The sequence below is a fragment of the Schistocerca nitens genome, chromosome 10, assembly GCF_023898315.1.
Source record: "Schistocerca nitens isolate TAMUIC-IGC-003100 chromosome 10, iqSchNite1.1, whole genome shotgun sequence".
Classification (NCBI taxonomy): Eukaryota; Metazoa; Arthropoda; class Insecta; order Orthoptera; family Acrididae; genus Schistocerca; species Schistocerca nitens.
In genome coordinates this window covers 73,768,498-73,785,953 of record NC_064623.1, presented here as the reverse complement: position 1 = coordinate 73,785,953, position 17,456 = coordinate 73,768,498, and the positions used below count along the sequence as shown (strand labels likewise).

The window sequence follows — 17,456 nt, the reverse complement described above, 5'->3', positions numbered from 1 at the left end:
TGTTATTTCAGTTAACATATAATCTTGAAATAAGTGGTGAATTAAGTGATGATACTTTAAATTTTATGAACTTGCCTAGATGTGGTGTAAAAGATGATTTTGGTAGCTATAGAACTAGTTTGTATAAATGGAATAAGCAACATATCAAATGGCATTATAAAGGTGCTACTAAAAAAGTATCACAATTAACTGATGCAGCATTTAAAATATGGCAAGATAAAATAGATATTCAGTTTAAACATGATAGCAATAATCCTGATATCTTAATTACAAATAAAAGACGTAAACATAAATTTGAAATTGATAAAAGTATACATTGTTCAAAGGATTTAGATGGTAAAGGTAATGTTTTAGGTCATGAATTTTTTCCAGATATGAATAATAATCCTGTAGAAATACATATGGATGATGATGAAATATGGTATTTAGAGATGAATACTAATACACCAAAAGGACAAACAAATCTATTTGAAGTATTAATACATGAGATTGGTCATTCATTAGGTCTACAACATTCAGATGATTATGGTTCAATAATGTATGCATACTATAATGGATCGCATTTAGAATTATCTCAAGATGATATTGATGCTATTCAAAGTTTATATGGTAAAATATAACAACAATCTAATACACCAAAAATAAGTGTAAAAATACCTACACCATCTACACCAATTGAACCAGCTGAATCAATATGTGAAATTAAACATATTGATCACATATTATTTATGAATGGGATTTTATATGTTTTTTATCAGAAATGGGTGTGGATAATTCAAAATACAATACCAAAATCGCAATTAATAACTGATTGGTTAACATTTTTACCAAATGATGTAAACCGTATAGATGGTATATATCAGAGACCTAGTGGTGAACGTGTTATATTTTTCAATAATATGATATATATGATACATTTACATACATTACAATTGATATCAGGATATCCAAAACCACTATCTAGTACAGGTTTACGCAATAATTTCAAATTAAATGGTATAGTGAACACTTATTCTGGTAGAACATTTATTTTCTTTAATGACTTTTTCTATGCTGAAATAGATGAATGTAATTTTAAATATAAAGTACGTGGTATTATAAGTAGAGAATATTCTGGATTACCAACTGGTATAAATTCAGTATTTAGGTACATTAATGGTATGTTGTACTTTTTTAGAGATGATGCCTTTTATGAATATAATGAATTCACCAAAAAGTAGTAAAGTATGGTATATTTGATTTTTCACTATTTGGTATAGATTGTATTAAATCATCTTCATTAATATCAGAACTAATAATTGTACTAAACAATACAATCCAACAATTAAAACATTTTTCTTCTATATAAATGGAACTATTAACTAGACTTAATAGTGTTAATAAAAATACACCATTGGTGAAATTATGTGACATTGAAGTGGATAAAGTGTATCATATTACAAATGTTGAAATCAAAAATACTAAATTAGGTTTTAAAACATTTATTGAACTTAATAATGAATTTAATATAATACTACCATATAGATATGCAAAAATGATTGGTTGGGATGACTGTACAATTATGATTGGTTGGAATATTGTTTATAAAGGAATGATTGACAGATCAGATAAAAAGGTACATGTATTGGAATTTAGACAACAATAGAGTTTTTTAAGTATAATAAATGTATACAACTAAGAAATGTTGTAGATGTAAAGAAGATAAAAATATTAATGAATTTCATTTTGATAAATTTGTAAAAGATGGACACCGTAGAGTATGTAACCAGTGTGCATGTTATTATACTAAAAGATATTATGAAGCAAACAAAGATAAATTATTTGAAAAGGTAGCATGTAAATGTGGTAGAATTGTAGCTAGATGTAAACTTAACCAGCATGAAAAATCATTAATTCATTCTGATCTTATAAAAGAAAAAGAATCTATAAATATCTACTAATTCTTATAATATATTTTTTATCAAATTATATAACCATATGTTGTATAGAGTATAATATTCTGAATAATAATTATATAAGTAAATAGATATAGCTAGTTATCAAAATTAGGCTAATAAATATCAGTTATGTAATATAAAAAAACACAAAAGAGACAACACATACAGACAACAATTAGTTTACTTTTTATCCCTAATAAATAGATATATCTGTATCTATTTGTAAAAATACAGTTACCAAATATTCTGAATAATAATTACATAAGTAAATAGACAACAAATACAGACAACAAATATAATAGTTTTCTTCCTTAATAAATAGAGCTATCATAATGGAGATGAAGATGAATGAACTTAGAGCAATAGCTAAAAGCATAAAGATTAAAGGTTACTCTAAAATGCGTAAAAGTGAATTAATGGATTTATTATTTCCACATCCTATTGTTGATATAGAAGATAAAGATCCATCAAAAATGAATATGAATGAACTTAAAACTATAGCTAAACATTTAAATCTCAGTGGATATTCTAAATTATGTAAAAGTGATTTGTTACAGTTGATTCAAAATACTACAGACACATTATTTCCATTTGCTACAGATATATTTGAACATCCTAATGAACGAAAAATTCATGTTGATCATTCAATTGAAAAAGCATTCCAAAATAGATTACAAACATACAATATTGAAAACATCTTAAAAATTAAAGATCCACAACACATTATGACATCAGCAAAACCTATTGTATGTCAGTTAATAAAAGATAATCTTAAAATATACAATGGATTAAAAGTTAATCTAATATTGTACTGTGAATTCAAATAAATTTTATACAAATAAATTTTATACAAAAGGTAAACAACAAATATTAACATACATGCAAAATTTTCAAGATAGAGGATCAGGCTGGATGTTAAATAGTGTAATTGGTTTACAATTAGGAATTGCATCCACATTTATTGAGATGATTAAAAATGAAGTTGAACAAATAGGACATATATATTCACAAATAGAGCCAATGAAACAGTTAACACATGAACAAATAAAAATACATAACGAATCTAAAAGTTGTACATTATGTGAATCACCATATACACCAAATAATAAAAAAGTACATCATCATGATCATTTAACTGGTAATTATATAGCACCATTATGTAATGAATGTAATCTTAAACTTCAACAACCAACATTTGTGCCTATATTCTTACACAATCTAACTGGTTATGATTCACATTTGTTTATAAAAGAACTTGGTTATGATAAGGAAATAGAATTGATACCAAATAATGAAGAAAAATATATAAGTTTTGGTAAGCAAACAAATAACTTAAAAATGAGATTTATTGATACATTTAGATTCATGGCATCATCATTAGATAAACTATCATCTAATTTATCAAAAGATAAAATGAAAAATATTGAATTATTCTTTCAAAAAGATAAAGTAGATCTAGTTATTAGAAAAGGTGTGTACCCATATGATTATATGGATAATTGGAATAGATTTAATGAAACACAATTACCACCTAAAAATGAATTCTATAGTAAGATCAATGAATGTAATATAAGTGATGATGATTATGAGCATGCACAATTAGTATGGAATAAATTTAATATAAAAAATATGGGTGAATACCACGATTTATATTTGAAAACAGATGTGTTATTATTAGCTGATGTATTTGAGAACTTTAGAGACACATGTATGAAATCATATGATTTAGATCCAGCATGGTATTATACAGCACCTGGTTTATCTTGGGATGCAATGTTAAAAATGACTAAACAACCACTTGAATTATTACATGATTATGATATGATATTAATGGTTGAAAAAGGCATTAGAGGTGGTATGGCACAATGTTGTAAAAGATATGTTAAAACAAATAATAAATACATGAAAGATTACAATAAAAATAAAGAATCAAATTATTTAATGTATTTAGATGCTAATAATTTATATGGATATGCAATGTTACAATATTTACCATATGGTGGATTTGAATGGGAAAATAATTTAAGTATTGATGTAATGATCATTCCAGATAAATCTGAATATGGATATATATTAGAAGTTGATTTACAATATCCAATTGAATTACATGATAAACATAAAGATTTACCATTAGCACCAGAAAATGGACATAAATTATTAACAACATTAAATAATAAATATAAATGTGTTGTACATTACTGAAACCTAAAACAATGTATAAAATTAGGATTGAAATTAACAAAAATACATCGTGCACTAAGATTCAGACAAAGTGATTGGTTGAAAAAGTACATTGACTTAAATACAGAAATGAGAACAAAAGCTAAAAATGATTTTGAAAAAGATTTCTTTAAACTGATGAACAATAGTGTGTTTGGAAAAGCAATGGAAAATATAAGAAACAGAGTTAATATAAAATTAGTATCAGATGGTAAAAAATGTGATAAATTAATAGCTAAACCAAATTTCAAACATAGAACAATATTTAATGAAAATCTGGTAGCTATTCATATGAATAAAACTGAAATTAAATTTAATAAACCAATTTATGTTGGAATGAGTATATTAGATTTATCAAAAGAATTAATGTATAGTTTCCATTATGATGTAATGAAACCTAAATATGGTACAAATATTGAGTTATGTTATCAAGATACTGATAGTTATATATACAATATAAAAACAGATGACTTTTATGAAGATATGAAAAATATGATTGAACATTTTGATACAAGTGATTATGCAACAAATAATGTGTACAATATACCACAAATGAACAAAAAGGTATTAGGTAAAATGAAAGATGAATGTAATGGTAAAATAATGACTGAATTTGTTGGTTTGAGAGCTAAAATGTATGCATATTGTGTTGGTGAAAAAGAATATAAAAAATCTAAAGGTGTTACGAAATCAGTGGTAATGAATAAAATATCAATAGATGACTATAAAGACTGCTTATTCAATAATAGTGAATTATATAGATCAATGAATTTAATTAGAAGCTATAAACATGAAATATATACAGTAAAATTAAATAAAATAGCATTAAGTGCAAATGATGATAAAAGACACATTCTGAATGATGGAATAAATACATTACCACTTGGACATTATAGTTTATTGTAAATATTGTATATAATCACTAGTTGTATATATGTATATATGTTGTATATATTATATTTATTAATGTATGTATTGTATATATTTAGATTATTGTTTCATCATCATTCATTGTATATATGTATTTACTATATAAACATCATTATTAGCAATTGTATATAAGTAAATATTTAGAATAACCAACACCATCTATAATTGTATATATGTATATATGTTGTATATATTATATTTATTAATGTATGTATTGTTTCATCATCATTCATTGTATATATGTATATATTATATAAACATCATTATTAGTAGTTGTATATAAGTAAATATTTAGAATAACCAACACCATCTATAATTGTATATATGTATATATTTAGATTATTCAACACCATTTTAAATGTTGTATATATGTATATAGTACTACCTAAAAGAGACACTTTATGCATTTCCCTAATTTTGTGGTTGTATCATAGTAAAAATATGAACAATAGCTGATTTCGATGTAAAATGGTCTAAAAATAGCATAAAATAGGTTTTAAATAGCTGATTTTGGTAATTGGTCCAGAACATACATTTCCTATCTACTGTGGTGCTCACCCACGATCACCTTGTAGACATCTGCTTAAGGAGTTGAGCATTTTGATTACTGCTTCATCCCATGATGTTTGCTGCTAATAATTCGCAATGGTTCTAAAGGAACAATGATGTACACAATTACAATACCATAAGGAAAAATGACATTCATTACTTCGCATTAAGGTTGCCTTTAGCACAGAAGGGGCTGCAGAATGCTGCAACAAAAAATTTTGACACTTATCAGTGATATAAAATATCTCACAGACAGTGAAGTGAAATTTGAAAACAAATGGCGCACGTGTCTCCTTCTTCTCTGTAGAAGAATTTCTATACTGTAATGAGTAAAAAGTGGTAGATAGGACTTACTAACTCACAACATCTGTATATCGTTTTTCGTTTTGGAAAAAAGTAGCTAGAAATGTTCAGAATGTAATCATACGTACAAATTACTTTGCGATCTGAATGTAAAATGAGTCTTTCGACATCACTGCGATCTATCGGACAAAATCACCCATGGAACATGAAACCAATTAAGTAAATAACTAACTTCAACAAACATGCACAATGAAGTTTTGCAGAAAATTGTTAAATACTAGTTTTGTTGTTATTCTTATCATCGGGTCCCTTGGTTATTCCCATGGGGCCGTGAGGTGCTTATGCCAATGACAAACAAAAGGAGTCTCAACGTCTCACTAATTCCTTACTCCATCAAAATACGCAGACCACAAGACAGGTGTCTTCAAACAACGTGCTACTGGGTGTGGAGGGTATAGGCTGTAAGAAACACAGCTGACCATTGAGGTAGCTGCCCTTGTCGTAAAACGTGTCCTGTGGGTCAACATTGCTCTTACACTCGATTACAGTGTGTTGATTAAAGGAAAATTTCATTCAAAAATCAGCATTAATTAATAATCAATAAGGTTCATTTTAGCTCAACACATGATGATAACACATAAAATGCTTAAAGATCTTCACATAGCACAGTTTTAATTATTCCAGCATAAAATTCTATGCTTTATACGTGAAAATGTAGGGCAAAGGAAACTTCAGGCTACTAGCTCTCTGTTGATTACAATTTAGTACTGACACTGCAATGAAGGATGTTAACAGAAAAAAAATTTCAGAACAATACCGAAATAATTACAGGCCGAATTAAAGGAGTAGTTGGTCCAGATGAACTATGTTTTATTTTAAAACATAAAAATGATTTCGCTATCCTTACGTTTTATTTGATTAGAGAAGTAAGATTTTGTATATACTACTAAAATAAAGAGACACAAAAATAGAGCAGCATTAGTGGACAGTCTCAGTATCAGAGATCACTTGATACCATATGTAGCACTCTGGTCTGTCGCCGTACAACGTTTCCTGCATTCCGCAATACTTCCCCACCGGAACTATTCGACACCAACGGGTGATGGCTGTTGTTTATTGTGGGCAAGCAGCAATGCCGGTGCACGTAATACCGTGTTGTCATGGAAGATCCGTTTGAAAGTCGCACTGCAGAGGAAGCAGCTCGATCGCGCATGCGCAACTCCCAAAACAAGCCTTCATAAAAAGACCATCGCAGAGCAGAAAGCTTTTGCTACTGTTATGGAGGATGCTGATAACTTGCTCCAACATTATTTCTCATTCCTGTACACTCAGTGAGGCAATTATTACGTTAGCTGCAGAACTACCTTTCCCAAAGGCAAATGACGGTCTGCCTCATCAACCTCGCCACAATTTCAGGCCAAGGTGGGCGAAGTGGGTAAAGCCGTGGACGCGGCCCTAGCAGCAGGCTACAGGCACATCGATACCGCCTACTCCTACCGCAACGAGAAGGAAATAGGCGAAGTGCTGAAGAAGTGGTTCGACTCTGGGAAGCTGAAGAGAGAAGACGTGTTCATCGTCACCAAGGTAGGAAGCTAACTAACGTTTGGAAGCTTGAATTAAGAAAACCTTTAGTCAAAAATTTTCGTACATTATTAAATACACCATGCATTGTAAGTTGTCTTAATTGTAATATTAGTAATTTTCGACTCACAAACATTAATATACGCTCAATAGTAAACGCCTGATGGCCTAAAGTTATCGAACAATTGTAAAGTAAAAGAAATGAACCATCGCATAGCAGCGACAGAATCTATTATTCTTTATCTTTGCCGTTCTTTCGCGGTGCCAGTAAATCTATGTACATGTATCGATTAATGGTATAAAAAAGAATTCTGTTGTTTCAAGGCAAATGAGGCTTTTGGCACCTCACCTTTTACTGTTTGTATTCTATGAAAGGCGGACGCGGACTTGATGCGTTCCGCAACAGTATTTTATATTTTATGTGAAAATATTGAGTGAATATGCTAATTGTTATTTTTTCCAATCAGAAAACATGAATTTTTTTTGTAACTGATATCGAACAGACAGCGTCAAGAGGACATTTTGACTGTTATGTATAAAGTATTTAACCACAATGGTCATCTATTGTAATTTAATATGAAAAGGTACGTAGCATTTAAAAAAAAACGTGTGTTAAAGATAAGTGTGCTTATTTTCGTAAATTAACCTTGATGATTCCATCTCCTTTCTGAATGATAATTATTGTTTGTGTTACTTCATCACCAGAAATTACGATCACGCTGATGGGCCGAACGCAGCATGAGGCAGAAGGAACATTATCGTTTTCCTATTATTTCTGAACCAACTTTTTTTTTAATTGTGTAGTGTTGCATTTCTTTTAAAGTCTATAAATCTTCTGGTCCCTTAGTGTTGATCCGGGTATGACTACATCGCGACTATAAAAATGCACAGAAATGATAATGTTTCTTCCGAACGCTCTCATATATATATATCAATATGCTGCTCTTATTCAGGTATTTAATGGTCAACGTATGTTATTATAATAGCGTAATAAATCCCTGATTCTGTTGCCAAGTGGCCCACCAAAAATATTCACTTTTTCGACATTAAAAAAAAAGTAGCAATTCTTTTTATTTTTGTCCCCCAAGAGCAACGCTACACTTGGCGCCCGAACAGGAACTTGATCAAAAATCATTTCATGTATGGGTTCAAAAAATTTTCAGTGCTTATTCTAGTAATTGTTTAATTTTTTCATGTGGATGCAATTCGGGCGAGGAAGAGAAGTGGGAAAACCTTTTAATTAATTCAGAAGAACGATTGATGAAATTACCAAAAAAAACGCGAGTATTCATCCGTATCACCATCAAGACAGCCATAGTAAGTCAAATTTTTATACGCAGTAGCCAAGCTTTCGTAGTGACGTAGCATCTTTCGAGTTGATCAGAACGTAAACCTGTCTTTCCTTGCCTTGAAACAGCTTTATTTCAATTGGTCCATAGTCCATTCTTATGTAGTTAAATTCAGTGAAAGTGTACCATTGTTGTCAGTGCATAAAAAAAAATTACGATATGGCGGATAACTACACTCAAAACTGGTAAAACGTGTGATACTTCATTTGTTTGTAATTAGTAGGACCCATCTTGTCTTCTTGGCGTACATGAACGTCAGTTGTTACCCAGAGTTAAAATTTCATCTTAGGTCCCAGTAAGCCATAGCCCTACGTCACAGACAAACGACTGACGGGAGTGACAAACAATATCTGTAGCATTTTGACGTTTGACAAATAGTTCATGAACATGGCTGACGGTAAACAGCGGACACAAACAAAAGCAGACGACAGCGGTGATGCGAATGGACCTCACTATCCATTACGATCACGCGCGATAGGTACACGAGCGGAGGCAGAAGCAGCCTCGACCGAAGTTTTAGAAGCTGGTCCTAGTGTGCAAACTATTCCCGCTTTTGAAAAAAATGACTTGGCTGCAATGATCAAAGCAATAATGGAACGCAAGTTCGAAAGCCAAAAACAGGAAAGATTAGATGAAAAGGCCCACGAAGAAAAAGAGAAGGCCGAAAGACGGCATAATAAAAATCAGGTCCTTACAAATCTGTGCAACTCAGTAAAAGCAGACATAAATTCGATAAAAACAGAAATAAATTCGGTAAAAACAGACATAAATTCAGTAAAAACAGATCTGCAAACGGAGATAAATGACCTAAATACATGGTTAAATTCGGTAAAGGCCGAACTAAAGGCAGACATAACAGCTGATTTAAATACCCTGTTGGGTAATGTCCAAAGCCAAATCAGTAGTCGGATCACGACCATGAGGCTAGAAATTGACACACAAGTAGAGTCAAAAATAGAGGATATTTCAAAACGGTTAGACGAAAAAATCGAAGCAGCCAAGGGAGAAATAAATTCAAAAGTGATGGAATATCAAAAACAAGCTGCGACCTTAAAAGAAGATTATACTGCAATCTCTGATGAGGTCAAAGGAGTTAAAACCGCAGTAGACACGATCGAGAATGTTGTTGATGATCTTTCCAAACAGATTGAGACTCTTAATGTAGAGGATCGAATATAGAATACTGTTAAGGCACATGCTGAAGCATTGTCCGACCACTACCAAGAGTGGATTAAAAACAAAGACGGATTAATAGAAAACAAGGTCAAGAACGAACTCAGGGAAACTGTCAAAAACGTGACCTTTGAAATATTGACAGCCCCTGGAAAAACAGGAGACACGGTGATGTCAGAATTAGGCCAGATAAGACGAACGTTAGCTCAAGATTTACCTGAATGGCGTCAACAGATAGTTGATGAAGTTCGTACACTAAAATGTCAAGTGGAAAATTCCCTACCTCCCGTGTCAGGAGACTGGAATAATTCACCACGAAGTAATGAACAACAGCAGGTACATTACCGTTCACCATCTGATAACGCTCAAACTCATAGTTCTATAGAAGCACAATTTAACCAGAGTACCAGCCCACCCACTTTTGTCAGTTTGATGCAGGAGGAAAGCGTGATCAAACATCGTGTTTTTCCGACCTTTCACCCACAGAAAAGAGAAATTCATCCTATAGTGTTCCTCCGAAATTTTTCAGGAATTTTCCCGAGTAGCTGGAGTGACCGCCAGCGAATTCAGTTCGTTAGTGGATTTATCGTAGGCGACGCTGCCTTATGGGGAACCGAAATGGTCGACTCTTGTAAGAGTTACAAAGAGTTTGAACAGATGTTTTTAGCTAAATTCCGGAGTTCTGGTGTGCAGCAGCGCCTGAGAAAAGAGGTTTACAACGCAGAAGTGTTTAACAGTAAGCGCGGTAGTTTGAGAAGATATTTTGAAAAGTATTTAGCGAAAATCAAGTTCTGGGATTCGCCCATCACCGCCAAAGACGTTATTATGATTCTAAAAACTAAGCTACCGATTGCGATCAGAGAAAAGTTAGTAAACGTGTCTGAGGACGATACGGACACTTCCCTATCCGTGTTAGACTCATTAGATCTGATTTACGAGGACGCTAGAGTTGATGTTGGCAACGCTCACTTCAGTGCAGGCGGCCAGCACAATACAGAAAACGCAGGCAACAATGGTGGCCGAGCGAAAGCGCGTCACAGCGACAGCCAGTACCAACCCCACAACGGTTTCAAAAATAAACACACTACGTACTCCAACAGCAAATACAAAAATAAGTACAATAACGGCCAGAGATACAATCCAATATATAATTCGTCACCACCTCAGTACGAAAATGCACATTATAACACACAGCCCCAGCAATATGGAAACACGCAACCGATCAACGGTAATCATCAAAACGATCAGTCTTACGATTCAAATCGTCAGTGGAAAAGAAATAAATGGCATAATCAAGGTGGAGACCAATGTAAACCTTTCAGTAACGGTTACAATCAACACAAGCCACAGCAAAATATCTTTCAGCCACAAAATATACACTTCACGCAACAAGCGAACGGACCTTTGGGAAGTCTGAAGCCTAAACGCCCGCATAATACGCAAATTTATTATGCGCAAGCAAATTCGCCAGGACAACAAGATCCATTTCCAACCGAGTTCGTACCACAAAACCAACATCAGTTCCAGACGGAAGAAACTTTAAGAAATATAAATCAGCAGGAAAGTAAGCGTCGAGCGGAAAATTAAAAGCAGCACCTTTGAGCCTCCTAGAGGATGCTGCAGGTTTGAATGCATAGACCCCCTTCCAAAGTTACAAGACAACGAATTGGACCTAGAAGCAAAAATCAGGCAAGCTCTCATATCATTGACAACGTATGCTAACCTCCGAAAAAAGGGATTTGATAAGAAGGTAAACAGAGTTATAGATTTCAAAGAAGGAGAAAAGGTATTAGTCAGGACTCACTTTAAACCATTCCTGTTGTTAAAGAAGAATCGTAAGTGGCAACACATTTATGAAGGTCCCTTTGTGGTAATGAGGAAACCACACATTGGTAGCTATTTGTTATCTGACCCTGCCACGAATAAAATCAAAGGATTGTTCCACCATCATGATTTAAGAAAATTTTATAACGCCAGGAATTAAGTTAATTTAAGCTGTAAGAAAATTCTAAGGTACTGGAGATCAGGATTAACCAATGAGTAACAAGAACGGAACTGAACTGACTACGGACGTTAACCGGTGCCTATGTATCAAAACAACGTGTCTGGAAAATAAAATACAGAATAAGTTGTAGACAAGTATTTACATGAATAATCTTTAAGTAAACAGGAGGACATGTCCTAGAGGCGATTTTCAATTTTAGTTATAAGTTAGTATGTAAGAAAAATGATGTACTCGAGAGGTATTAATTAGCCCCGAGGTACTAAAATGAGGTAAGAGGAAGGAGCGAATAATGCACCTCTCTCGCTAAATAGTAATTTGAGAATGAGCAGGAAGGAGCGAATAATGCACTTCTCTCACTAAATAGTAATATGAAAATGATGATTATATGTGCTTAGTATTAGTAAGTGAAATTTAATGGAGGACAAATTAATGACCTGTTTTAAAAGGAAATACTTAAACGTCCAGACAAAAGAAAAGATTCGATTCCATGAGGTTATTCCCTATTTTCAAATGTGACGTAAATAAGGGACCACCTGTTAGCGCAAAACAGTCGGTAAATTTAACTTGTAAGTTCCAGCACAGTGCTGTGCCAGCGATGAAATAATATCTCTTTGAAGTAAACAGATACCTAGGATTAAGCATGAACAAATTGATAACGCAGTGCAATTGTTCTAAAAAGGCCTGACGTTAACCTTAAGTAAAAGCGTGATGGAATAAAAAGGAAGTTTATTATATAACGCAAAGTAAGATGAGTCCAGACTATAAACAAGCTGAGTAAAAGAACAGAACATATGAGTAACATGGTTTATTATGCCAACTTCACGGTACTATTGAGCATTAGCGATACTGCAAATTCACAAGCTAGCAGCAAATAGAATAAGGATCTCGCCCAAGCTTCACAGGTCGCGACAGCAGCAAACAACAACACTCTAGTGAGAGGCTTATATATACAAATGATAATTATTACCGAAGTGCGTAATGCATAAACTTGACTTAGTCTAAGAAATGAGCAAAGAGTAGTAAGCAAGCTGCAGCAAGATATATATTTGATATAAATGCTTGAAGTGATAGATTTTATTTTAAGTGCGCACTGCAACATTTATTGTTTTCTCTGTGATTATTGAATCCCTTTCCTAAGTGCAAATCCTTTAAGATCCTTGATCCTATCCACTCCTCAGGAGCAACTTGTAAAGATGCACGTGTGCTTAGGAAGTGAGGCACCACATATAAAAATGAGTAGGTTCGCGACGCGCATATTGCTTTTGTAATGCGCAATGTAAATTAAATTTTCGACCTGGTTGAGGAGTAATTTAAATTCTGTCGACGATCCGCGAGTAGGCCCGCTTTTCCTACTTTTCTTTTTCGACTGTTTGTATTTCTACACGAAATTCAGAGGCGGAATTGCTATTTTCAAATCTGTCCTCGAACTTTCTTTAAAGACAAGCACATACGAGAAAAACTTTTGACATAAATGAAGCTCCCCTCACAAGTCACTAAATAAGACGAGCAATAAAAAAATGTATTGGGCCTACAAAATGAATAAGCAAGCGTGATAAAGATTACTATGAATGAAATTAATTTGTAAAGGAGATTGGAATGGATTTGGTCAAAGAAAAAGGACTTATAATAGCCTACCTGTGACCGTAGGCATAAATTAAAAAAAACTAATTAAGAAACAATTGTTTTTATTCAAAGTGGTCAATTAGATTATTTCTCGATTTAAATGAACTCTTGTAAATATTAGTATGTAAATCAACTTGTAAACACCATGTGATGTTACGAAGCGAGAATTTCTTTTAATACACCGTTCACGCAGACGCTCACCACAGTGCAAGTGAAGTTTTAAAGTTCGACGATTTTCAGTGGCAGTATTCTACTGCACCGTATGTGTAAAAAATTCGTTGATGTGTGCAGTGTGTAATAATCAGTGTCATTCCACACATGCAGTTGCAGCGGTAGCTACCACTTACCTGTGAATCCGTAACTGGATAGTGGACAGGAAGTGATGTGAGGCAGTTTCGGTGGCAGAAGCTCCCTCCAGCAATCTAAAAAGCACAAAGCCACGATCCGCCGAACAAAAGCGACGCACGGCGCCTCAAGCGCAAAATCAACGCTCTGCAAGAAAGCTCCGGTCACGTGCGCGCGCACAGACTGAATTTCAAGATTGCTCGCAACAGTGGAGGCGGACAGCCACCACGTGACGAAATAATGTAAACGTTCAACCGCCAACAGTAGTTGCTGTGCGCTACATTCTGTAGTAAAAACATTCACACCCAGTACTGAAAACATTTTGTATGTATCATAAACCTTCCGAGAGACTCTAAGATAGAGAAGTTAACGTAATTAGTATAATGACTGATTGTACACAGAGACAAGTCACAAGGTCACCTCTGAACACAGTTGAAATGTAAACTTTAACGAGAGGTCACGATACGAATGAAAATAAGCACACGAAAATACGTCAAAGGATCCGATCCTTCCTATATCCCATCCCACATGTATATAAAATTAGTTTTGTAAGCTATTCTAATATAAGATATTTTATCGGTTTCATATCTGAAGTAATTCGGTGAGCCACACTCGAGCCCTGAAAGTGAAAGATATGGACTTCCTTGTCGAAGCTATCACCAGTGGCCGCTCTACAATCCAAGTCTATCATAAATAGTGTATGTGCGACGAAAATAAATGTATAATTAAGTGCGACAACGGACAAGGCAATCAATCGACAAGATGATGACAATATAATGAATACAGTCAAAACAGAAAGTTGTGTACCAGTTGTGATAGTCAAATTACTTTTGCAACGTTGAAAAATGAAGTGTGACTCTATTTCCTTATAAAGTTTGTAAATATGTGTACTTATAGCCTTAATTTTAAGAATCATCAAGATAGACTGAATCCATACAAACACTGACAGAAAAACAGAACAAATTCTCAATGATCCACCGTCAGTAATTACAAATTGAAACGTTAATTCTTTTATTATGGAATGAATGTGAAATGAAATTTTTAATAACCTGTATGTTACATCCGAAAATTACAAATATTCCAATGGGCAACAGGATGAAAGTAATACCTTCGGTATTCCTTCCCTCCTCATGGGAGGCAGTGTAATATTAGTAATTTTCGACTCACAAACATTAATATACGCTCAATAGTAAACGCCTGATGGCCTAAAGTTATCGAACAATTGTAAAGTAAAAGAAATGAACCATCGCATAGCAGCGACAGAATCTATTATTCTTTATCTTTGCCGTTCTTTCGCGGTGCCAGTAAATCTATGTACATGTATCGATTAATGGTATAAAAAAGAATTCTGTTGTTTCAAGGCAAATGAGGCTTTTGGCGCCTCACCTTTTACTGTTTGTATTCTATGAAAGGCGGACGCGGACTTGATGCGTTCTGCAACAGTATTTTATATTTTATGTGAAAATATTGAGTGAATATGCTAATTGTTATTTTTTCCAATCAGAAAACATGTAGTTTTTTTTGTAACTGATATCGAACAGACAGCGTCAAGAGGACATTTTGACTGTTATGTATAAAGTATTTAACCACAATGGTCATCTATTGTAATTTAATATGAAAAGGTACGTAGCATTTAAAAAAAAAAAACGTGTGTTAAAGATAAGTGTGCTTATTTTCGTAAATTAACCTTGATGATTCCATCTCCTTTCTGAATGATAATTATTGTTTGTGTTACTTCATCACCAGAAATTACGATCACGCTGATGGGCCGAACGCAGCATGAGGCAGAAGGAACATTATCGTTTTCCTATTATTTCTGAACCAACTTTTTTTTTAATTGTGTAGTGTTGCATTTCTTTTAAAGTCTATAAATCTTCTGGTCCCTTAGTGTTGATCCGGGTATGACTACATTGCGACTATAAAAATGCACAGAAATGATAATGTTTCTTCCGAACGCTCTCATATATATATATCAATATGCTGCTCTTATTCAGGTATTTAATGGTCAACGTATGTTATTATAATAGCGTAATAAATCCCTGATTCTGTTGCCAAGTGGCCCACCAAAAATATTCACTTTTTCGACATTAAAAAAAAAGTAGCAATTCTTTTTATTTTTGTCCCCCAAGAGCAACGCTACATAATACATGATTTATTTTTGCTCTAGAATGAAGTGAAGTGCCTGTTCCCGTTATGAAAAGGTTTGATGCTAGGTTATAAATTCAGTAAGTCACATGCGGAAAATATGTTCGAAACAACGGAAAAAATGAGCAGTGTAAACCAGCACATAATCGAAGAAAAGTGTTTTCAACTTTTTGACATCATCATGCAATGGTTTCTTCATTCTGTTAATATATACCACTTCACTCAGGAGCCATATCTGCATACACTTGATGATGTACATGGTGTGATCGAAGATGAATTTGTTAGAGATCAAATTATTACACAATTGACACGTGCAGTGAAAAATTTTAATTTTAAAGTAGATCTTTAAAATTGCTGAAATAACTGTGACTTGTGAAATATGTCTGCTCATTTAAAACACATTCTTTTTTTTTTGTTATATGGAGGTGTATTTGTCTGTATAAATTGCCAGTTGGCCTGTATGTGTAGTCATGATTTATGCCAATACTTTTTATTGTATCTAGCTCATTCCTGAGGCTTTTTTCCTCTAAATCAAGAGAGTGTGTATCAGGGACCTAAATGCAGCATGCTTCTGTATGTTGGGCTGGCAGGATGAGTTCTCTAGCGAGCTAATGCGTATCATGTTTCACCTGGAGCTACTGTCCAAATCAGTAATTCCATATCTATTCATCCCCACACATTTTTACCTTTAACATTTTCGTTGTTGTAGTGTTTGGTTTGAAGACACGTTTGACAGAGTTCTCCGTATGGGTCTATCGTCTGCAAGCCTCTTCATCTCTACATCACTATTGCATCCTACGTCCATTTTATCCTTCTTACTGTGATCAAGCATGAGTCTCTTTATACGATCCTCTCTGCCCTCCGTTATCATTCTAACGATTACTTGATGCCTCAGGATATGTTCTGTCAACCGAACCTTTCTTCCACTCAGGTTTATCTATAACTATCTTTCCTTCCCACTTAATTAAATAGCCGACATACCCATCGAATAAAAAGCATTATTTCGTCGCGGCACATCTCAACATTTCAAAATCTTCGTTTCTCCTTTTGTCTGAACTGTATACCAACTATATTTCACTTCCCAGATAAATGCCTTCGGTAAAGGCTTTCTAACACTCAAAGTAATATTTGATGTTAACAAATTTGTGTTTTGACTGTAGTAGTTTCTCTACTACTGCCAGCCTGAATTTTATGTGCGTTTCACATCCATCTTCGTCATTTATTTTGCTGTCCAAATCGCAGAATTCATCTAATACTTCTTGTGTCTCATTTTCTAGTTTAACTTCTTCAACATCA

The 17,456-nt window shown here is 33.5% G+C and overlaps 1 protein-coding gene across 3 annotated transcripts in view; it reads left to right on the top strand.

The window, feature by feature from the left end:
* The window catches only part of LOC126210624 (1,5-anhydro-D-fructose reductase-like), a 111,361-nt gene that overhangs the window by 15,552 nt on the left and 78,353 nt on the right, over window positions 1–17,456 (top strand). The window contains exon 2 of one of the 3 annotated variants that reach the window (XM_049939916.1): window positions 7,356–7,523. The exons of 1 other annotated variant lie outside the window; for it this stretch is intronic. In XM_049939916.1, the coding sequence (XP_049795873.1) occupies window positions 7,356–7,523 (168 nt within the window). Of the gene's footprint in view, window positions 1–7,355; window positions 7,524–8,695; window positions 8,838–17,456 lie in introns of those variants that run through there. One more of the 3 variants, XM_049939918.1, reaches the window with a different exon arrangement.